The 25,673-nt window shown below is 39.3% G+C and overlaps 1 protein-coding gene across 1 annotated transcript; it reads right to left on the reverse strand.

The window, feature by feature from the left end:
• Positions 1–386: 386 nt before the first annotated feature.
• syt9a (synaptotagmin IXa) lies at positions 387–25,190 on the reverse strand. The gene is given in 10 exon segments (XM_034678773.1): positions 387–1,150; positions 3,528–3,657; positions 3,903–4,074; positions 4,178–4,298; positions 13,815–14,370; positions 15,190–15,376; positions 15,379–15,522; positions 15,525–15,680; positions 24,499–24,802; positions 24,920–25,190. Coding segments are annotated over 9 exon segments (1,683 nt in total). The 5' UTR covers positions 24,647–24,802; positions 24,920–25,190; the 3' UTR covers positions 387–1,081.
• Between the last annotated feature and the right edge of the window lie 483 nt (positions 25,191–25,673).

Genomic DNA, 25,673 nt, shown 5'->3' on the forward strand with positions numbered 1-25,673 from the left:
CAGACTGTTCTTCATTGGAAAAACGTAGGATCCACCAAAATTTAACAAGCTCTTATAATTGTACTGCTCACCAACAACTTGCCAAATTATGAGCAACACATTTAATGTGCCTTCCATCCGGCGCATAGCCTCAAATTAAATAGATTTCTCACTTCAAGGGAACCTTTGCAAATTTGCAGTGATACATTTTACTAAACTGCTTTACAGTAGCTACAAATTTGGCAAAGATTCAGGACTGAGCTGTGTCTGCAGGCTTTCTTAATCTTCTTACACAAACTGCCTTTTTTGCCTGTTTCCGGAGCCCACTTGGCTGCCTTGTGCTCTAATCTTTAACAGTAACAGAATTGCCATGCAACAAATTCAATAAAAACTTTCTCACAGTATAATTGTTTTCAAACTCTTTATAGACTAGAAGTTTTCTATTTCCGTGTTTCGCAGACTTTCTAGTTGCATACAATGTCAAACCAGGAAAGTCAGGCTGAGTTTGTTTCTTTCAAAGTAAAATGTAACTGGCACAGATCAATGACGGTTTGTTTCTTCATGGAATAATATTTATTGATAACATTCAACATATCTTACTTACAGATATTTTGCCTAGAATTAACCGTCACTTTACATCAACTGACAGAACAGCACATCGTTTTCCCAAAAGTAGAGTCAGAAACAAACAAACGGGGAGAAGAAATCCCACTGAAACCATGACCTCATGCACCAATTCACCACCAAATTAAAAAACTGTATGGCAGTTCAACTGGTTGTAAGTACATTGTGCAAATACAGACTCACCTCATTAAAACAAGTAACAAGACTATGTAAAAAACAGTAACTACTGTATAAACCCAGGAATAGCACAGACGTAAAATGTCTGTCTATGCCTGTCGTTTTTCTTATGGAACATCATAAAAAAGAAAAACATCCATCTTTGCGGTCATTCAACATGCAACTGATCCAGTCTGTGTCTCTCTTTTCCACCGTGCTTTAGTGGTGTGGTAATGTTGTGCAGCGCTCAGCCGCACTACTGTCCAAAGGTTCAGCCGAGGCTTCAGGTGATTGGTGCCCTGGTGTGAATTCTTGCTCAAGGCTACGGAGAAGGAGGAGTCTTCAGAGAATTACAGGATCCTCCCTGGCTACTACCTGTGGTCCCCTGGTACTGAAGAGAAGAAAAGGCAGATGGAAACAACAGTTAGATTCCTGCATGTGCATGAGTCTTCTGTCTCACAGACACACAAACAGATATACCGTCATTAAAATAAAACCAGAGCCAATTCTTTTTTCAAAGCCAGCTTTTCATGTTGGAACCTTTAAAAAATGTACAAACCACCTACAGAGTTGTGAATTTGGCAGTAATGCAAACAGTGTTACCTGTCTTTCATTTTTAATTTGGATTTATTTGTCTGTTCACTCAATTATTGGAATACACTACACTGCTGTGAATGCCTGAATTGTCATCTGTAAGCAAACAGCATTCACAGAGTAACTGGCTTACTTGACAAACAAACATGTCGACCTATCAGCATGTTGAGGCCACAGTTTTAGGAGAAGCTTGGGGATGAAGAGCTTGTTAAGACAGAACTACTTTGACTTAATAGTAATTGGGAGGCAGTACACACTGAATGTGGTTTCTTGAGGCTCTATGAAGATTTCAAAGTGCTGTATACTCTAATAGCTCCAGAAGAAACATAACAAGCTCAATTTCCTCTGACTCTCAGTGTCTCTTTGTATTTTGCAGGCACATCCCTTTGATGTGCTCACAAAGACACAAAATGCAGCAATTTTTCAAGGCTGGGTGAACAGGTCAGGGCGACCATCCCTCAGCTTCTCAGTGGGACTTCCACTTCTCTGTTGACAGAGTTTCAGTTGTACAGTCTCTCTCAGTGCTCTGCCTCATCCACTCTCCTGCAAATCACAGTCAATCTTGAGTTTTTTTCCTTGAGTAGACATTTTTTGTTATTGCACTAATCAGACTAGCCAAAATTTAAAGGTGAACTGCCCACAGAAAGTGGCTTCCGTCTGGAACCACATGTACCCACACATGCTTCGAGCTGAATCATATTTAAGCTTGGCAGGTTTAATTCCAATCATCAGATCCAAAAATGTACTTTCAGAAAAAAACAGCATCACCTTCTGTTGACTTTTCGCAGGGAACCATTTATTTTCACTGGCAATTATTAACTCAGTAAAAAAGACAGTATCCTGTCAGGAAAGTATCCATCATGTCCCAAAGCTGTCCAGCTTAAATGTCTACTGTCAAAAGACGGCCTATGGCCATTACTCTATTATCGGTGACCAAAAATCATTTCACAGTCTCATTGTAACAACACACTGTTATCAGTGAATACTAATGAGTCCTCTCTGACTTAATGACTGGGCAGTGAAAAGCTTGATCACTAATCCATTTACCCTTTTCTTCTGCAGGCCTGGGCGTACCAAGATTTTATTATGTGCTATAAATTCTATTATGCAGCTCATTTCGAATCATTTTATTTGTCTGGTTTTTTTTTTCACTAATGTCAGTAATTTACAGATTTATCTTGAAGCACCCATGAAAGGGTTTTTAGCTTAATATTTTTTACCTCTTTGAGAGCAAAAAAACCAAACAAACCATCAATATAAAGCTCGGCTATTTCTTTCTTAATGCCTGCAACCACTTCAATAGATAGAGTGCTTAATGACACACTTTGTGAAAAGCCTTTTTCTCGAAGAAGAACAAGGTGATCAAAATGGCGTCACCAGTGTGGATGTTTTCCACAGTTCCAGGGAAGAACATGACTGCAATTTGCACACTCATGCCAAGTATTCTGATAGGAGGGGAGGAATGTCCTTGGGGTTCAACACAGCAAATATTTTAAGTCACCTTAAAAGTCATCAAAACTAAGATAAATTAAAGGAATTTGAAGCAGCAGTAGCCACAGCTAGCTTAGCATAAAAAAGGCAAGTGCAGATTTAAAAGGCTTTACAGATTGCTGACCATTGCTGAGTTTACGTGAGACAATCTGAAACAAAAACATTTAATGACTAAATCATTGACTTTGCAGCAGCTTGACGATCCACATTTCTCTAAGGTAAAAGATGATTTTGCCAGCTAACAGCATTTTTGGAACAGTATCCCAAGTTGCTGCAATTTAGCAGGGGTCTCCCTTCCTTGTATTTTGCATGTATGATGTGATTTATACATTCATTCACAGTCTGATCCACAACAACTTCATTGAGTTTAACCACAGACATATGGACTTCTGATGATGGTTCTTTGCAGCATAGTCTTTCAGATACAAATGTAGATTTTTTTTATTTTTCAGTTGACTAAATTCATCTGTTAAAAGGAGATTGAGCCATCAAGCATGTTTAATCCTCTTTATACATCATTTATGACTGGTAGAAGAGGGCTCAAACCTACCTGGGTCAGAGCTACACAGCAGATCTGACAGCTTTAGTAGCTAACTCTGTTTAGCACTAGCAAAAATATGTACTTTTGTGCATTCAGTCCTCATGCATGCATGGAAACACATGTCGCAGAAAAGTCATCTCACCTCAACAAGTGGATGCCAGTGGGCGACAGGTTTTCGAGGATATGTGAGCATTTCACTCCAGTGGTCTCTACCGAGGTTGTCTGCATCGTTGCCAACTCGACACACACCAATGACCTCATTATGCCCTACACTGTGGGCACAAGGAGAGAGAGAGGGAGAGATCACGACCGAGCCTGCTTTCCAAAAGTATTGTTACACAACATCTCAAGGGTGAAAAATAATAACCTGTCGAATTATTAATGTGACAGAAAGTTAATGAAAATGTGTTATTTTTATATATTTCACTCTTTTTTTCATTGTGAGTTAAAAATGACAAATGCAAAAGAGCTGTAGAATAGTGTGAGACTTCTGTAAAGCCTTGTTATAGCTTCTAACCGGTCATAGTCCATCACTGCAATCAGCAGGCTGATCTGCTCTATATTTTCTGGAGGGACATCAAAGACAATGGCCTCATTATACACAGGGTTTAAAGTGTTCCGCTTAGTCGACGTCTTCCTCTTCTTCAGTCTGCGACCATCACACATGAGTGAAACCTTCACATAGGGATCTATAAAGTGAGTGAAACAGAACGGCAATCAAACATTAATTTGCATTCAGAATCCCAGTGAGGCCCTGTAGATATACAGTAAGCACCATCAGTTTTTAATTACCAGATGCACCGGTGATATCCATGGCTTTTAGATTGCGAGCCTTTATCATGGTGATGGTCAATCTGCCTGCAGTGGGCAGGTAACAGAGCGAAAACATCAGATCCCCGAGGTCCACATTATCCTGCAACACAGCACAAAACATTGTCAGTCTGCCATGAGCCTTGTCTTGATTTCAAAATCCTTTCTTCATGCAGGTTTCTGTTTCTTTATATTATTAGAAGCACCTGGAGAGTCTAACAAAATAATGAGATTATTCTTAGTACCACTTGTCACTAGTGCAGCTGAAGGTAAACAATAATGGCATGGCCCGCTGACATTTTGTTACAGGGTTCAAGCAGTGTTTCTGTTGAGGAAAAGTCTGTTCTGTCACATTGCACAGATAAAAGCCTCCCACATTTCAGCCAACATGGCGACTTCTGTTCAGCTGCAGAGAGGCAGAAGCTCTCTTATCACTTGCTCTTAAAATAACTCAGTGAAACATGTGAGAACCAGGAAAGCACACAAACGTGTCTGCTGAAGTCAACAACTCCTACAGCAGAGTCTCTTGCGGATCTGCTGGTGTGTCGGGAAGATTGTGTTGGTGTTTTGAGTCAGGTGCCATCTGCTATTAACTTTCAGTGTAATCATTTGTAAAGGGAAGCCTGGTGAGTCCAATCAGTGTGTGAAAAAAATACGACTGATTAGATTTGCAAGAGCTTGCTCCCCAAACTGTGACTGGAACATTAAGATAGTGACATTTTATATTTCGGTACGGAATAAGAAGGGAAATGAAAAGAACATTTCAAGCAACTTTTACATTTTCATGATTCTGGCTTTTGAGTGCTATTGAACGTTCAGTTCAAGTACAACGTTTGCAACTTAGTCTGCTTGAATTGTACAGTGTAGGCAGGTGTTTGCAAGAAAAAGTTAACTGTGTTCTTTTTGCTTGCTGCAACTGATTTCTTTATATGTATACCTGCAGAGAGGAAGGAGACAGGTATGTAACTTTCAGCTTATAACAGTATCTGTCAGCAGGAGAGATCAATGGCCTATGACATTTAATTCACAGCAGGCTTCAGATAAGTGTCTCACACATTTTGACACTGTGGAGTGTTTTTACAGAAAACCTAGACATCGAGACTTGCATCAGGCCTGGACTCTTGGACTCTTGAGGATCATTTATCTTGATCAATTTGGAAATCATAATTAAAGTAGCTTTTCTGAATACAGGATCAATTATGTATCAGCTCTACTGAAGTAGAGACTTATTTATCTAAAACATCCATTTGCATAGTAAAGCTATGGATGATATGCTTATAACTTATGAATGTTGTTTTGGCTTAGTGGAATCTGAAGGAGCTGAATTGTAATTTCATTACAAACTTAAATATTCACTGCACTTTACTCTCAAAACTTTTTGTCTTCCATACTTTCAAAAGAAATCAGTTTTATTACCAGTTTCAACAATTTGTCTGCATTGCTAAGCATTAAAGTCCTCCTCTGGGATGCAGCTCTTTTATCATCTGTAATCTATGTGTATGTGCATGAATTTGCAAGACAGATATAGCTAAGGAGGAGAGAGAGAAAAGAAAGAAAAAAGAGCTGAAGATTTCAGATCCTAAGACCTAAATCCCTCTTGTTTCTTGTCGGGGGGTTTTGTTACCATTAGGATCAAATACTCAACCAGACTATGGTATAAGGCATATTAATTCCCATGATGGATTAACTGACAGGCCCTCCAGAAAATGGATCCCATAAGGATCCTGTGGGCCTTGCATGCTTCTCTTTGTGGGAGGAGATGGATTGGTGTTGAGTTTCATGAGCTTTAGGATCTTTAAGCGGTAATGATCAGTATTTAAGGCTGGTCAAAATGCCACACTTCAAGTATCTGATCTTCAGGCTGGATTTCAAAATGATTTGGTAAGTGTTCTTCTTTGTGTCCTATCACATTAAAACCCAAAAGCATCGATTAAAATGTTGATTAACACAAGAAAACACATGAATATTAATAAATTGAATAGTTCTTTGATTTTGAGAACAGAAGATACATCCTCTTAGGATTCTGAATTAATTGCAAAGCTTAACAAGCCAAATGTGTCTCTAAAACAAACCATATGGTCAGTCCCCTTGCTAATTATGACTTAACGATAAGCCCCCTCATTCCTCTAAGACTTCATCTGTCCACTGATTATGATGAATCCTGCAAAATTATCCTACCTCTGCAGTGGTGTCCAAAGATGGTTAGCTTGTATCTGAGGTATGTGCAGGGCATTTGTGCAAATGTATTAGAACACGCATTTATGTAGGTATAATACGAGAGAGAGAGAGAGAGAGAGAGAGAGAGAAGAGAGAGAGAGAGAGAGAGAGAGAGAGAGAGAGAGAGAGAGAGCTGAGCAGTGTGAAAAACTGAACAGTTGGAAGAAGTGGAGCTCTCCAGAATACTGTAATCTCTGGTTTCCATCACCACCTGTCACATTCCTCTCAGTTCTAACTGGGTGAGGTATTGATCAAATCAATAACAAAGGGCAGACATGTTAGCACTTCCCCCCAAAACAGCATGAATTTCAAAGTTTACACACACACACAAAGACACACACACAAAGACACACAAACACATTCACTCACAAAAACATCAATACTTTTGTCAGTATCAATATTAACCTCAGGTCTCTATTTCCCACACCAGATAAAAGAAAGATTTTCATGTCAATTTTCTCAGCCAACTGCCTCCTTACCTTGTCAGCTGTCAGTATCTCTTTTTTAAGTTCTATTTTTTAACAGATATAAGTCACTTTTTAGTAGATAAATGAGACCTACTTAGTACCAATAGTTTGAAACACAACTTCTGATTAGCATAACTAATACTGTCTTGATGGTTAGACTTTTCTAAACACTCTTGTCCTTATATTAGTTTTATCAAACATTTTGCAGCAGATACAGGCACTAGCTTCCATGTTTACAGTCTCTGCCCTATAACAAACTCCATCAGCGTGGCCTCTTAACTGCAGAGAAGCACACTGAAATATGCATGTGCTCATCCGGTCATCCCCCATGGCATTGACTACACACGATGCAAGGTCATGACCTTACTCACAGTAAGACATTACCATAGAAGAGCGTGGGCATCACCTACATGTAGGGTGATGCCCACCATCTGTGTATTGAGAATGTTGGTGCTCAACTTTGCCTATCACAGATTGAAAAGACCCAATTTAGAAATAGATCTACGGTTCTGACTATAGTGCTGCTGAGGGTGTTGAAATGGCCAAGCAGTGTTTGTGTATGTGTTGTATTTATAACTCATGGTAGTGTACTCTGCTCCTGGTAAGTAAACTCCAAGGGATCATTAGAGGCTGAAGCCTGTAAGAAATGAAAAGGCTGCTGTGTTTTGTGACCCTGGAAATACTAGGTAGCATCCACTTGTCACCCTGCTCCTCATGTTGCTTTCGTCCCAATTACATACCACATTTACAGTACATTTTACAGAGCACAGTTCACTGCTGCTGCATGTAAAATTATCTATCTGCCAATACTAATCTATTTTTTTCATGAGCTTCACAATTTCTTTTTTTAACGCTTCTTTTCCAGTGTCAGATATGTAGCATTTAAAGTCCTTCATAAATCAAAGTTGAGCCGAGGAAGTAAAGCATAATGGCTGTCCTTTTAAAGGTGTAAATATAGAGGGGTTGTTTGAGTTTTTAAGGTGTGGTTGTATGAGGTATTTTTAAACAGTTGATGTAAGACTTACAGTTTATAAAAGTCAGCAAGGCTCCCTTTTGGAGAAGCCGGCAGGAGTCCCTATTCAGAAACTAAGCTACATGTCTGTGTTGTAGAAGATACAGAGGAGGACTCTAGCTTATTTATTTTAAAATACTTTTATCATTTGTGTTAGCTTTAGCTAGCTCTTATTATGCATGCAGTTGAGGAAGGGTCTGCATGCACGTTCATGTGCCGTCTTGTTCAGCAACAGTTCCTGCCAGAATAACTAAAGATGTGCCAGAAATCTTTGCATTGAAGATATTACTGCAAACCTATCCTTGGCATGTAAAACAGGCAATAGTGCAACGTGTTTGATATGGAAAAGACCAACTGGGAAGTAAATAGGTACAAGCTAAAACCTGTTCAGACATTTGTCCAGACAAGTAAGTGAGATACTAAAGTTACTTTGACTTTAACTCTTAGCAAGATACCAGCTAAATGCCTAAGATGTTTGGTTAGTTACAATTCTGTTGGTGGGTTGTTGTTATTTTGAGGTTAATAGACCTCTGCAGTGATCCCAGTGAGGCAGAAACTATGAGTGCATCTCGCCATTAGAGATGCAGTGCAGTGGCACTAGTTTGGCCTATTGGTTAAGTTGTGCGCCCAGCATGCAGAGGATAAAGTCCTTGAAGTGGGTGGCCTTGGTTTGATTCCTCCCTGTTGGCTCTTTACTACATGTCACTCCTCACCCTCTGCCCCAGTTTCCTTTCCTACTGTCCTTTCCTCTGCAGTGTGCACAACCCACAGCGCAGTAACTTACTGATCATTTAAATCTACAGACATGTCGAAAGGATCAGTCAGAATCTAATGCTTAAATGGTCAATGAAATGTGTTTTCCAAACATCAAATAAGTCAGAACAGTCCAACACAGTCAGACAGAGCGCATACAGAGAATAGTTTGGAAATAGCTGTCCTCTTTATAAATCCTCAGGTAATACAGACTCAATTTTGACTCGCCTCAGATGCTTCTCTTGTGACTTTACTTGGACTTCAACATTTGAGACTCTACTCAGACTCAAGGTTGGTGACTTGACTACAACCCTGACCTGTGTACCACATAAGCACTTAACACTCCGGTGAGGAACTTCCACTCCATGTGAATTTATGTACCCCAAAAGACAGAGGGGTTTGTCTTAATCCCTTGTCCTGTACATGTCATAGATGTCCTGCTGTCATGTAACCGTCAGACGTATCACTCAGTGTGAATATTTGCTGTTGAAAGTCTCAGTTCTTACTTCCTCTTTTCTTTATTTGTTGTTTATTTGCACTGCTCTCTTAGCACCTGGTCTGTGGGAGTTGTTTTCTTTCAGTTGTATGGCTTCTAGACAGATCAATGACAATACATTTGACTGGACTTGAACTGATTTGACTTGAACTGACTTGACAAGGAACCTGCTCATACTCACTGTTAATTAGTAAATCATACAAGCCCATTCTCCGAAGAGCGTGAACTCATTTTTTAAAACCTTTTCCCAAGGTCTAACTTTTGCTGTTCTTTTCAAGCTAAATCATACAGCTATCTGTTAACGCTTCTATTTCTTATCTGTTTTACAGCACACATCATCACTACACTGAAGACCCCAAGTGTATACGTTAATATTAAATGTATTCTTTCTATATTTTCACTTGTTTATTTATTTCCATGTACCCAAAACCCAGTTAGAATTTGTCAGCTCACTGAAAGTGGGACACAGCTGCAGACTGTGTGGATGCCAAAAGGGGTTACTGTGGCTGCATGTATTGTATGTAACATGTTCAGAATGATAAACATGTAGACAGAGCAAGTACATATTAGTGGACACAGACAGACAAAGAGAGACACATAGAAAGGAAGGGAGAGAGAGTAACGGAGAGAGAGAGGGGGAGGGGGTTCTTGCCATCACTGATTTTAGAGTCAAGGAGTAGGAAGCTGTTAATGGTCCTCAGCACATTGTGCAAGGATGCCTGCATTAGAAAAATTGACAAGCTGCTATTTGTAGCATTAGCAGCCTACAGAAAATACAGATATGGGTATATAGGGTTCCACACTGAAGTCAAACCTCAGAAAACAAAACGTACATACAAACCAACTAACTAACTAACTAACTAACTATCTAACTAACGATCTATCCAACGAAGTAACTAACTAAGCTAAGTAAATAAGACAAAAATAAATAGATAAATAATAAGAAGTCTAAATTTCAGTTGAATACATTCAAATAAAATAGAATTGAGTTACTATTCCCCCTAGGCAGTGGCAAATACAGGAAGCCTAATCAGGCAAATGCATAACTCAATTGCATGTCAGCTTATTGAACCTCTACCAGCATGAACCATTATGCAAAAGCACTCATCTCTGATTAGAAATTATCAAGACAGATTTGCATTATTTCAGCTGAGGAAGCTTTCCCTTTTTTTTTTTTTTTTTTACATAAAAGGCCTCAAAAGAGAAGCTACACATTTGAATGATTGAGGGAGTCATTACAATCAAAGCACAACAGTTAAATTAACAAATGATCTTCAAAGCTAAATGTAAATGGGTGCACATCACTATCATCTCTGATAGCTCTTTTGGCACTGCTAAGCAGCCTGAAAACTATCTTTTTTTGTTGTCTGGGTCATCATAACTTGATGCCAGACAGATTGTCCATGGATTGGTTTGTTTCTTGTGATGGGTCTGAAAATATCTGCAGCTGCCTTTTCGCTCCTACTTTCACTTGGCCTTTTAAATCATTTTCATTTTTTGGTGCAAAATGCTCTCTTTACAATCAGTCAGAGTAACTAGAGTTCAAACTAAAGCAGAGTGTCTACCTACATCACAGTAATGTACAGCTTATTATGCCATAAAGCCCTGTCTCTGGGTTGCCTAACAAAAGAATGCTGGACTGGATCCCAGTCTGCATTTTCTGTAGATCACAAGCATTTTTCCCGTCTTGCATAACAGAAAAATGCAGGGTTTTCAGTCACGCATTACCCTATGGATGCATCCTACTGTCATATCAGTAAAGAAAGACACTGTGTTAGCTAGCTAATCAGTTAGCGTGTAGATTTAAAATAAATTGCATGGCTTATTGCTGGAAGAGATGTGTTTGTTATCTTTAAGAAGAGAAACATCATTAAAAAACTAAATAATAGAATAACATTTCCTTGGACTGGTTTCTTTCAAACAATCCCTTAGGTTTCCATGTATCATGTTTGATATAAGATTGTTCAGGCAGTTCTGTGTGCATATGGCTGTAACAGAATTTCATCATTATCAAAATATGTTCATCAGCCGCCATTTCGATCTATTTCTGCTCTGGTGAACCAAGAACACCATCTGTCCACAGTAACACAATAGCGGTTATTCTGAATGAAAGCGTGAATTACCGTGAAAGTGAATAAGAGAATCAAATGCTGCAGCTCTCTTACACGGACCAAACCAAGAAAATATGTTCACAAGTTTCAAGTCTTTTAACAGGTTTGATTCTCAGGCTAAATTATTTGCACCACATTACTACAGAGGCTATATTTAGCTGAGATTGACAGGTGGATCAGTGATGCACACAAATTCATGTTATTAAGGGACAAAGCTCATTACACTGAAATGGCTGCATTGCAGAGTAGTCATTTGCATAAGCAGTGAGAAACAGAGCAGCAGGAGACTAACCTGGAAACCTGCTAAGGAAGAAGATGTCTTGCTTGTAAGACACACAAGGGACTGACATACACAGCTTAGCGTTTTGCCGAATGCTTCCAGGTAGTTGCCAAAACAGCCAGAAGACTGTGTTAGAGTTGTCTTACTGAAAATATTTTAACTTGGACTTTTTTACAGGGATCAGAACATCGGTTCTATCGGTGATCTTAACCCTGTACTCACAAAAGATTTTTCAGATCATTTGAACGATAAGACAGTGACAATAGATTCAGTACAGCAACAGACAGTGAGACGAAGTGTACACATCACCAATTATTTGTAAAATGTTATGTACATTAAAACCAAGGATGTTACATGGTTCCAATCTCATTATTTTGCATTTCAGAACAGTTTGAATTCCATATTAACCATATAAAGCAATTAACCTGGGATTGAAATGAATGCAGTCAGTTGCCACCCATTAAGAAAGCACCTAACTTCTTTGATACAGTTTCATCCACAGTTCTGTGGCGATTCACACAATCAAAAACAGAGCTCTGCCAGCTTTTGTGATGCTGTTGCCCGCTGAGCAGCTTAGCTCATGGATGCTAGCTCAAACTCAAAGTACTTAAGTGATTTTCAGTTATGGCTTAAAGTGCATATTACTTTTGACTTGTCAACTTAGCCGTCTGGGAATTTTTTTAAGTGAAATGTGCCATTCAAAATTGCAGGTGTCATTATTTCCCTTTTTGGTGGCAAGAAGTAGGAAGACGCGGTGGCAGTACAACTTTTGTGTGCCGAAAGAGACTAAATGTCACGTTAAATTTCCTATTACTTTCGGACCATAATTAAGCGTCATTAACACATTAATACTGACAACCCTGACTAATCCGTACCCCACTTAGTAGATTTATTGTTTGCTTTACAATGGAGCCTGTTTTAGCCGGGTTGTCATGTTTCAGCCAAGATCTGTGCATTTGCCTGTCAGATGTTGTCACAAAAGACATAACTGAGAGTCAGAATTAAGGGAATTTAACCCATGTTTAAAAACTATAGTTTTTCTTTACTTAATTTTGCTTTATTGATCATTTTCACTGACCTCCCTGGGATGAAAGGAGTTGTCAGCTGCAATCAATGGCAAGGAGTCTAATTAATGATACTTTAGCAATTCATGGTGAAAAGGATCATTAAAGCTATTAAAGCTGACACACTGAGATTGCTCAATAGAGCGATAACTTCAAGAACATAAATGTTTATGCATGCTGTTATTTGATGATATAGAAATGTTCAATATAAGATGCAAGATAGCATTGCATAGTACAAGCAAAAAAAAATTAAGAAGAGATTTAGTGACAGTAAAGGTGTCAATACATCCGAGAAACTCATAATGAAACCATAATAGATGATCTAACCCTAAATATGTCCTCACTTTGTAAGATGTCATCACTCCCATGATGTAAAATTCTAGCAGTTATCTCAAAGATGGATGTAAAGACTTGGCAAACACACGCACGCACACAGCTGATACAGTAACGCGGCAATGGGCTTTAAATCCTGTTGACCTTTAGTCAGTCCTACTTTGAATTTAATTAACATATGTTTAAAAATGGGTGGTCCCAGTAGAGAGCACTGAATGTAGATAAGTAGTGGTAAATGCAGTAAATGTGTTTCTTAATGAAAAATGTTCTTCACCTCTATCAGCCGGGGCACAGCATTAATCATTGTGACTAATAGAAGAGATTTTGTTTAACACCTATTTCATACAAATGAATTAACCCCAACCCTTGGCCTATGTCTGCAGTGTTTCGTTTCTGTAAATCTGGATGTTTCCACATTGATCGTTAGATAAAGGACTCATTTTAAAACAGAAATTCAAATTCAGTCCACTGAGAATAAAAAAGGCAATAAAGCAAATGTATAAAAGTTAGTAATAATACAGATACCTCAGGTGCATTGCTGGTAGGGAAATAAAATCTATTTTTTCAAACTGAGACCTAATAACCTTGCAAGTTTATTCCCTCTTTTCTTTTGGGCTGACAGCTCAGAATGCTAAAAAAGGATTCAACTTTATTTCCTTATTTATATCGTCACTGAGAGACTCTGTGATAAAATGAGGGACCCAAGTGTAGAACAAATATAGAGCTCTTAATAAAGTTGCAGCAAATCTGTCAGGCTTAATATAACTTTTGTATATTGTCTTTTATAAAACATAAATCTTTTGTGGTTAAAAGTTCATAGTTAATCAGAAATATTCTTATCTCTGTGAACATGACACATGCATTTTTATTGGAAGTGCTGACTCACCGTGGCCATGTACTGGATTTCCCGGCAGAGCTTTGTCTCCCTGGGGAAATCTGCCAGGTCCAGAAAGTTATCCACAACCACTTGTCCAATTATGTCGTGGCGTGAAAATCTGTCGAAGTCATAGACACTGAAGTGCAGCTTGCGTGTGGGAAGCTCAGAGTACGCCACAGGAAACAGGAAGACCTCATCAAACACAGGGTTCAGTGTCTTGCGGTGCACCTTGGTCTGGTGCTTGGTCATACGATCAGGGAGCAGGTAGATCTTGACATAAGGGTCAGAGGTACCAGAAAAGTCCTTGGCTGGGAGGTCCTCTGCTTTGTGGATCTTAACTATTAACTGTTCGAGGTCACAATCAAATTTGAGGATAAAGTTAAGGCGACCACAGCCCCCACCTCTGCGACTTCCATCCTCTCCTTCCAGTGAGCGCTGTTTGTAGAGCTCAGGTTTGAGGCGACCAAGGCCCAAACCCATTCCAGTGAGGGAGTCCTGCCTTTGGAACTGGGCCACGTTGAAGTCAGGGTTAGACAGGTTCATATGTCTGCGGATGGTTCCATGTCTGTGAGCATGAGCAACAACAAAAATCAGTATAAGGTATGAACAGCCATCATGGTATGTACTCACACATTAGATGATTTTGCACGTCACAATATATAAGACTGAGTGCCAACGGAAGAAGTACTTCCTCCTACATATGGCTAGGTGAAAAAGTAGGGTGTGCTAGATGATTGCTGAGTTAGTGTAACAAGTTTTAGTGCATGCAACCAGGATTCATGTCTTACCACAAACTTGCAATTTACATTAATGTTTTATAAACCTTAATTGTCTAACCCTGTCCACAACTGAATCATAGATCAGCCACTGATCCTTAGCTGTTTTTACATATGGACTGCAGAAAATATCTAGGTCCATACTTGTCTTTTCACAGATGAAGCATGGCATAGGACAGCATGCGGGGGGCTGAACTTGAACTGATATCTTAACAACATGTAAAAGTTTGTGAGACATGTATTGTGTCATCAAACTGTCAGCTACCTAGCTGTAAATGGCCTGGACAGTTACCTGCTGTTTGACCATAAGTTAAGTTCAGTTAGCATTTCCAATATGACGGCTGCCATCATTGGGCTTCAAAACATCTCTTCGGAAACCAGGGGGGTGATGTCACTAAGACTACTTCCATGTTTTATACAGTCTATGGTTGAAGGTTGACTGATTCAGACATCGTAATTGTGCAAAAAGGGCTGAAACCACAGTTTTTCTCTAACTTAAACATACCATAGGTTACTTTCCAAAGCTACTGTAATACAAAATTAGATCTGTCTGTAACAAGTATATTTTTTATACAAGTTAAAGAAACCAACAAAAATCTTGTACTGACCCAATTTCAGACATGGAGTGACCAGAGGGTGGAGGTTCAGTAGTCTGTCTCTGCATACGAGGGTTGGTATGAACCCCATTTTCCCGAGTTTTGTTCTGGGCATCCAATGGGATGTCTGGAGATGTATGACTAATCTTCATAGCTGCCTCTGGTGTGGCAATTACAGGAGGTGGTGATAAAGGAGTCATGGTCCCTCCACGGATACCTCAGACGCAACAAGAGTTGGTTCTCTGGTGACGGAGCCTTGTGAAGACTCACGGCGGTTGTGTATCGGGGGGTCCACGGCTGTGTAAACCGGCTGCCTGGGTGCAAGCTGCGAGGGCAGAGGGCTCCTGCTGGGTTGAGGTGCCCATGGGGCTCCTTGGTGGTGGGTGAGAGCCCACGTTCCCTCCATGGTATCCAGCAGAGCTTCCAAGAGACAAAAAGGGAGACCCCAAACAGGGCCAAGCCACAGGCAGTGACTACCAGTGACAGCAGACTCACCGATATATCTGTGAAGGGAACAAGAGAGACAAGGGGTTCAATTGGCTTTCTGCTATTTCACCATTATCATTATTTGCAACTTTAATGTTAGTAGGAAGTGTGAAAACCCTTCTAAAAACATTGTGATGTTAACAACACATTTGGGTACTGATTATTTTAGGTGTTGTTGTTTTATACATGAGATAAATGTCTTCAGGAAACTAATGTTTCTCAATACATCCCAAATATGCTACATTTTAACACTGGAGTACATTTGCTGTACTATTTTGTCCTCTTCTTGCTTTTTTTTTATTACAAAGAATCCTCACAAGATTAATTAGGATTAACTATGTGTCTTGAATTATGTTCTGAAGCTTCAGATCTGTCTCCCAAGTGGAGTGAACGCCAAGCTGTAATCTTTAGGAGTTTACTGGGGAGGAAAAATGTGTGGAAACAAATGCAGGAATTAATGCCTGTTTATACAGTCTTAATGAACTTAATACTGTCAAGGGGTTGAGTTGATTTTTGTGACAAAGAAATCTTTGTCAAACTAGTGTTGGGGGAAGGGTTTTGGAGTAAGCAGGTTACCTCTTTAAAACGGTGTATCAGTATGATGATCTTGATGTTGAAACCCTACACTTATTATGTAACAGCTGTTATTCTTACATAGTCACCATTAGATACACCATCCCATTGCTACACATTATGCAAACAGCAATGTTTGAAAAATGCTATCGAAGAGACGGTGCATCTGTCTTTCAATCACCAGCATTTTGCCAGATGATGAACTTGTCATAAGGCATATTGCTTTCCTCCTCAAAAAGCCCCAACATAAACACAGAGTAAAGTTCTCCACAGCTGATTTAGTACGAGGTTTACATAAAACAGAGAAATTCATGTTGACGTAACCTTTCCAGTTTATAATTTAAAGAGAATTTGATGCTGTGTGATACTAAAAAAAAACATTAACAGAACATACAATCCCTGCACTGGTCTTCCCAAAGACCTTATTTTAGCTATGTTGACTTGCTCCATCCCTTCTGCCAAAGCTATATAAAGTCCATTCAAACCAACTGAATTTTTTTTTTGCAAAGACCACACTTTGGTTAAATTAGGTCTGCACTTTTATAGCCATGTTATAAAACCAAAGCAGCCTCAGTGAGCCTTCTGTGAAAGTATTTTAACTAGAAAGCAAAATGCTGAGGTTTCAATCACCCAAAACAGACATTTATGCTGATGTAAATGAAAGCCCCAGCAGAAGCCGGAGGTGTTGGAGTGTAGAGTAAGAGTTTATGGTTTGAAAACGCGACAGTGAATATTCCTGCAGTACATTTGTTTACCACGAGCACAGGGTGTGCGAGTCGCCATGGAAAAGGGAGGTGATGTGTGAAGCAACAGATTCATCAAGGGCTCTGTGAATCATCTCTGCTCAAATGAAGTGGGTGAATACATTCTTTATTTGTAAGATAATCACAGAAGCTGCTGCAACACAACTGTGGTGGTTTCCAGTTTATCACACTACACAATGACATTAATTCTGGAACTTTTTTACAAGTTAAAGGAAAAGCATCCTGATGAACATTTAACTGTCTGTATGTGTGTGACAGATCAGAACACCTCTTTCCTTTAGACACTTCTTCAGAGTACATTTAACCATATCAATTAATATCCAACGAGTTTTCGTGAAATTATTTTTAAGCTAGAGCCTGATGACTGTGCCGTCGAAAGAAATACAATCAACATGTATCACTTGTATTTCACCGCTTACATGTGATATTTTAGTCTCTGACTGGTTCTGAGTAAGCATTGGCAGGTCCTCTGTGACAGTCTTTTGCTGCATAATATTGCATTATGTTTGATTGGTCATTGTTCTTTTTTGTAATGAACGTTAAATGTTGTTTAACCTGTGGTTTCATATGATTTTAGAGTAAGATGCAGTCTAGATATGGTTTTTGTTAACACATATCAGCTTATGAGCGGAGTATACATGGTTTGACCTTACAGTGTATAATTAACAAAGGCATACACATTCTATACACTGCTCCTCTTTATGCTCAGCTTTTCAGAGGAAGGTGAAAATTACTGTAGTATAATTAACAACCAGATGACAACAGAATGGAAAGCAGTCCACGGCACGAAAAGCTGTAACAAAGTCTGCACACAGGCTATAAAGTGCCCACTGCATCTTAATTCATCTCAACATGCACTGCATCTTAACATGCACCTCAGGGTTAAGCACAACAGACTGTTGCTTTGCTGCTAAAAGGTAATGATGGCATAAAATGACTTAAAGCATAACAATTATTGTTCTGAACTTAAAGGGTTCGGCCTATTAGGCCATTAGGAGACAATGGTAAATTTTTACCTCTTTCCATTGCTATGCAGATGACACACAGCAGTACTTTTCGATTGACCCAAATAATCAGAACAATCTCGCCACCCATCACAACTGTCATCATAACCCCATCTCCAACTGAATGCCTCACATCTCCGTTCATTTAAATCCAGATCAAACTAAGATCCTAGTAATCTACCCTGTCTGTTTTAGTGAGGAGGTCAGTCTTTGTACCATAACATCAAGACCATTTCTAGGTATCTGGGATTCTGTTTCAGCAGCAGTTGAATTTCCAGGCCCTCATAACTATACTCGTTCAATCTTGTTTCTTTCAGTTTAGAAATATTGCTAAAATCAAACTCATGCTTAGGAGTCTTAACATCTAGTCAACATCTTTTTCCCATTCAGAGAGCTGTAATCCTTCTTCACGTGTATCAGTCCTCCATAGCACATCTTCCATTACAGCAGCTAGATTGTTTCATAATACTGGATGTCAGTCCCATATCACCCAAAATCTAGCCTCCCCTCGTTGGCTTTCAGTGAACTACAGAATGAGTTCCAAAATTTGTATTAGTTCTCCAAGGCCAAGCACCAGCCAATGTAATGGAATTAGTCCTCTCTGATCCTTAGATCAAGGCCTATCTTGTTCACTGTTCGTTCCAGAGGTGATGGTGCTTTTGCAGTGGTCGCTACTAAACTCTGGAAAGTCTACCCCAGAACATTAGCCTTGCCAAAACAGTAGTTTGTTTTAAACAGCTGCTAATATGATCATTGTATGTATGTTTATTTGTATGTGTGTACATATTAAGTACGTCTATGCGTGCCTGTCTCTCCTAGGTGTTTCTACTTGGGCACTCTCTCCTGTATTTAAAGCAGTAACAGTGTGTTTTAAAAAGCTCTATACAAATAAAATTTAAAAAAAATTGTTGTCATTATTGTCAGGTCCACAGTGTTCTCTTTTTTCAGTTTTTAGTTTCTCACCTTATTTTCCCCTCTTTTTTGTCTAAATGGAAAAATCCAGATTTGTTTCAAGTCTGCTTTAACTCACATGTCTGTAGAAGACTTATTATTCCTCCCCTTAAAACTGGCCAAAAGAAAAACATTTTCAAGTTGAGCCAAAGCTAAAATGAGGCTTCAAACAGTCTGAGTCAGACAAATTAAATGGGCCCCTTCCAAATTCATGGACAATGTTTCCTCACTGAGCTGTAGCCGAGGGATACTAACACAAAGAAGGCATTTTGTTCTAAAAAAAAAAGGAAAGACAACAGCCACTTGATTTAGCTAACTCAGCATCCTATCAGCTTTGTCTGAACTATGAGATGCCTTTTTTCAGGCAGAAGGATAGCACAGTAATAATCACATCACAGCTAGCACGCAGGGACAATAAACTCAGCAGTCTGTATTTCCCTTCAGTCTGTATAAGGGGCATGTGAACCATGTTAAAACGTGTTTAAATATACATATCCTTACCCCTAAATATCTTTTACCTTTATTAATTTATGATGCTGTATTATATGCCTCACATCAGCCTCTAACTTTACAGCTTGTTACCATACCTATGCAGCTTGTTGTTAATGTTCACAATGATGTTCATTTATGATCTATGTTCAAGGTGTACAATGTTCAGTTTGCCTCACATTTCATCCAAGTGGTTCATATTAAATATTCTCTAAAACCATTGCCAGCACCTATGGGAAATGTTTTACACTGTAATTGTTCTTCTGTCAATGCATTTGTTCAATAATTGGACTTTGCTTGACTATAATGTAAACATTCATGTGCAGGAGTGAACTGTTGCCCAGCAACAACTTTTCTTCAAGGAGAAGGTGGTGGTTTGAGGCTGACAGGACAGATTTGCAGTTGTAAGTGCACGCTAATTCTAATTTGAAAATAAACCAGCCCAGTCACTGATGTATTTATTATTAATCTGATGAGCTACATATTTTATTAAGGCACATGTTAACATATTCAACTGTCTGGGTATTACTATCTCAACTTATACCTTTCTCTATCTAATATATCACTGATTTGCTTTACCTAATGAAAACTGCAATGTTAACCCTTGAAACAATTAGAATATCTTAAATATTTCATATTTCTAACTTGATTTTGAAAGTCCAGGCAGTTCCTTCACAGTCTGTTTTGCATAACTCTGCTGTAATATCCAGACCATGTCTATTCTTGGATGAGCCTCGTTCTGTGCAGGAGCAGTGATACAGACATATGTGCTGACTGTGCAACAGGCTATTAGTCGCCTTCAGTAATAATTCAGAGGGATTATACACCCATCTGTCATTGCTAATGGAGATTGTTATGGATTTGGTATAGAAAATATTCATTTAGAGAAAGCTAATTAGTGTATAATCAGCGTGATTACATTTATCATAATAATGAGTCAAATTATGCCATTTGAGTTATGAGACATTAATGACTGCTTCCTGAGAAACCAGTCTTTTTTATTTTACCCAAAAGCATCAGTATGTCTCAAGATATGTTGCAGAGATGGTTTAATATAATGAAAGAAGGAAAATAACAATACATCTAATAAGCGTGTTAGACATTCTCCTCAAGAAACCAGAAGAATGATGTTTATAAGCAGTAATGTATGTAAATACTACCCAAAATGTATGTAATAGACTTAATTGACAAGTTTGCCATGTATTGTTTAAGTGGCTAGCTGACCTTATAAAGGGTTTAAGAATGAAACAGTCAGTGATTTCACGATCAGCTCCACACTTTATGATAATTATGCTATTAATGAATGTTGATAACAATGATACTAATGAAGATGATATTGACATTTTGATGGTGATACCATTATTGGAAATAATATTGATGATGATGATGAAGAAATTAAGGCACTCGATTAATTTAGGTTGTCCCCTCCTGTCTAGATCAATGATTGTGTGGACATAAGCATGTCTATGGAGTTGCCATAGACAAAAAAAAGGATAGTTTGTCCTTACTTTTATCTACTGTTTTTGTCTACGAACAAGGTTGGAATCTGTTATCTTGTATTAATCAAAGGCCATCTTGGTAGGTAGTGTATGTACAACAGACAAGCCATTCCTTTACATAACCAGGTACCGTGCTAAAAGTACCTTCCATTATGTGTAACTAATGATGTGTGATTCTAGCTAACAAATGTGTAGCTGGAGAGATCTGAAAGTTTTGTGGTAGATGGTGTGGCTGGAGCTCTAATTTATTGCACCGACAAGGGTTTGATGATAAGGGGTGCCTGTTTGTAAGTAGCTTTCAGCCATACCATTTGAAACACTATACTCTTTAGCTGATCCTCTGTTACTGCTGGAGATTGACAGAGGAATTACAACGTACCTCAGACAGCCCCCAAGCTGTTGTCAGCATTAGACTTGTTGTTTGCAGGCTGAGCTTGGTTTGTGTGGTTAATTAACATATATTATTACAGGGTGGATGATGTAGTTCGGCTCTTATATCACCCCAATTGGTGCATGTGTTTAAAAAGCTTAAAAAAAACAAAAGGTGATTGAAAATAAACAATAATGGTTTGGCATCTTGCATTATGTATATCCCAAATTCAACAGCACTGCAGGACTAGCTCTGTGTGTGGGCGCTGACAGAAGACCTCACACAGGAACTCAGACAAACTGTCATTTCTGTGCTCTGAAATTCTGTGAATACCAGAGGACGTGTGATTTGGGAGAATAATGTGGAGAAAGCGAGGGACTTGCCATCTGAGGACACTGAGCCCACAGTTGGCTTGGCAGGTCGCCCGAGTGCCTGTCAGAGAGAATCTATAGACATCTGGAAGATTCAGAGACTGCATCACAACAAAGAGAGTGAAGCAATTTCAGAGCACAAGACCCTTAAAGGTGGATAATGTAGGAAGCAACCAAGTGCTGAAAAAGTAATATCTGAAACTTCTACCTCTAGGATGTTATTTGTCTTAATATTCTCATGTCTGAGAGAAAATACTGATTTATTGGAAATAGGGTTATTTGAAAGTGCTTATTTTACAACTGTAGTACAGTTACAATAAACTATGTGACACACATATGAGTGCCTCTGATTAGCTGTCCTCAGGCCCCTAACGAATGCTGGTTACTATCAGCACAGAATGTTAGTTCACTAATTGGATGGCAACAAGAGAAATAGGGGGACAAAGCTGGCTTGTTTTTGTCCTGAGGAAACACAATCTGCTTTCCAGCACTTCTTAAACTAATTAATTAGTACATTAAATCTCATTTGTTAAAAATTGAGCGTAAAAATGTTAGATTGGGGCTTCACAGAAGTTAGGAGATGGGTTAATGTCTTCACCTTGGCAGGACAGATTTACAATTTCACCTCAACATAATTGTATGACTGCAAGGATAAGTTCTTCAATTAGCTTTTTCTCTTAGTGAAATAAAGGTTGGATAAAGAAAAAAGAAGAAAATGTTGATGCATAAAGGTTTAAAACACTGCCCAGTGTTGATGTGGAAGTTTTGCCAAATTTGACTCTTTATCATGATATTTTGTTTCAGGGTTGGGGGGCTGCTTCTCATTACATTCATTTGCGCATCCTGGCGTCCTCGCTCCTCAACTGATCTGGAAATCGTTCAAACTCCACCACGATGAAGGACTGTCCAATTTCTGAAATGCACATCGAGGCAAGGAAAGAGGAGGCTTCTGGAAGAGCTCAGAGCAAGGATACCTAAGTGATATGAAGTCACACAGCTCTGTGGTGTATTACTGTGCAAAAAACAGTTATGCAGCTAAAATAAAGAGCCAAAGGATTCATACCCAATATTGTAACTCTGGTCTGTTCATACATGTAAAGATTTAATTGAAAGATAAAAGAGTTCAAATGAACAAAGATATCAAAGATATCCATCCATTTGAATGTGAAATACATTTAAAGGTTTTGTATTAGCATGTCAAATTGGTGTTGTGGAATGAAGGATTTCTCATTTCTCTTTCAATCTGCCTCCTCCATCCTTGAGTGTCTCCCTCTCATCTCCCTTTGAATTCCTCACCGGGAGGAGCCAATACGCAAGGAAAAGACGCAAGTGGGGAACGCATGGGGACAAATTAATGAACTGAGAAGCAGCCATTGATAGAGATGACAGTACTAATGATATTCCCATATAACTTATCCTTCTCACATTACGACCAAAATGTCAAAGATGAAAAATGCAGATATTTATTGAGTAATCTGACTATGTGCATCAATGAATTGTCCCTCTACCACCAGACATGACTTCCAGATGGTCCAAATTACATCTCCATTAATAAAAAAAACCTTGTGAATATACATTAGGCGCTCCAGTCCACCATGAACCATCAGTCAAACAGTGCCTTACCTCTCATCTTTAATCATCTTCTATGTTCTTTTTTTGTCACCTTATTATGGCTACTGCCATCATGTTGGGTGACACATGTCAACTGCAACTGAAATTAAACCTTGTAGTGCTAGTCATCCTGATAGCTAACTCCACCACAGCCCTATTGCAATTTCACTTTTCAGACTGTCAGACAGGACAGGATGGGCTTATGATGAATGAGGGGAGGAGGAGAGAGCTTGGAGATTAGGGAATTGAAGACATAAGGAGGAAATTGGAGAGTGAGGTTAAAGAGGAGGGAGTACAGAGTGTGGGAGCAAAAGAAAGGTGCTGGGATATGTTAAATGGCTTTTATTTGATGCAGAATTTTTATTACCATGCAAACTAATGGAAACAGTGAACGGGGTAGATATGGGAAGTACTGTACTTACTGAGCTTTTTTTTATTACATTATCTATCTCGATTTGTCCCCCTACACACACATGCACACGCGCCATTGATAGTGAAGCAAGGTGCAGGTAATAATGAAACGTGACTATTTAGTCACATTGATGCTTCACGTGTAGCCTAATTAAATGATGGTTTCACCAATCAATCGATCAATCAATAATGTTTGATTGTGTATCGGTTAAGTTCAGGAGACCCAATGGTTTAATGTCTTTAAATTGGTTTAAGAGGAATTAATGACTCCCAGGTAAACTTTAGAAGTTGTGGGATCTAGTACTGCATGTGAGCCACGAATGATACCGGCGAGCGCAGGTATAAGCGCAACTCATTCAGGGAGAGCAGCCTCTACACCCACTTTAACACGATGTGTCACACTGACTTCACGACATCACTACTGGCATCAGTGCATATGTATGAAGAGTGAACTGGACTTACGCTAAAACTAAGCATGTTTTATCCTCAAGCAAACTTTAATTGTAAAATAATTAACAAACTTAGACATTATTTGGCTCTTTGAGGAAAGAAGAGGCTGCAGCCATGTAAGCGTACTTTTTTTGCATGATACATTATTGAACTGGAAAATTAGTGAGCTCATTAAAATTGTTCAGGTTGAAATTCAGACAAAGCACTTTGATTGTAAATGCACTTAAACCAATCACTCGGACCCCCTGCTGGGTTTTTGGATCAGTTTAATAAGTCAAATGCGCGTGCACTTCAGTGGAATGAAATGCACCCATTAAATCGAGCGTGCACATTATTCCTCACCTGAATCCGTATAGCGTGGCCTGGCGAGGTCTCGGAAATAGTAGATAAAATCCAGGCAGTGCTCGTTCTGCACTTCCCCTTTCGAACAAAGATCTGACAGGAGTTCAAGTGCCTTTTGACAAATCTCGTCATCTCTGTCTCCAGGCATTTCCCACCAGCATCCTTAGAAATGAAGGGTCTCTTAGGCAGCACACCCCTCCGCCCGCCTGACAGTCACCTACTCCACGCTGCTCGGCACGGCTTGTGGAGTCGACCACGCATCCAGCGACACGCCTACCCACACGAAGGAATCGGCAAAAGCGCCCTGTGTGAGAAAGATTGAAAAAGACAGGAGTCCAAGTGATCCGGAAGGCGAGTAGTGTTTCCCACGAGTGGGAGAACAAGAGTTTTTAAGAACCAGTTAGTTAAGCGGTCCTCTCACAATGCTGCTCTGGTTGGAAGCCACCGGTTGAATCCACGCATTGCCACTGCGGCGACGTGCGCTGTCCGAGGTGCTGAAATGTGTGCGCGCCCCACAGCCGGTCTCTCTCTACATTAAGCACGTTGTCAAGCTGGTCCGCCGTCGTTCAATTCCAAATGTATTCACGCGTTGAATGTATCAAATGAAGGAAAAGTTGAGGGGTAAAGCACTTTCGAGAGAGATAAATGGGTTCGAGAGTAGTACTACCTGTAGCAAACGCCGATCACTTCTCCGCTCCCACGAACCTAGTGTGGTTTCACGTGGCTGCATGTGGCCAATCAGAGCATGGCATGGTTTTTCTTTTTTTTTCATTCTGTGAAATTATTATTTTTTCAGAAACACGCAAGATATAATTTAGAGGCCACTCATACACTTTTGCAGGTGTAATAATTAATTTAAATGAACCACTAAAAGATGCATCATTTAGTTCTTATATCACGTCCCCAGCTGAGACCTTTTTTTTCAGTGAGCATTTTACGTCGTGTTCCTGCAGGAGCAACCGCTGCCATGTATTCATCTGCAGTGACATCCATGATTTGTCTTGCCATACTCTGAACTAATGAGAAATTAACACCGCGCATGTCCAGAGAGAAAAGGAGAGAGGGCGTATATTTATCCTCCTTTCTTTATTTTTATTGTTCCAAATCGTTTGTGAATAGCTCAGGGCATAATTATAATGAACAGCTTCAGATATTTCTCCGGGGACAATCAATGT

Source organism: Notolabrus celidotus, chromosome 3, assembly GCF_009762535.1.
Source record: "Notolabrus celidotus isolate fNotCel1 chromosome 3, fNotCel1.pri, whole genome shotgun sequence".
NCBI classification, from domain to species: Eukaryota; Metazoa; Chordata; class Actinopteri; order Labriformes; family Labridae; genus Notolabrus; species Notolabrus celidotus.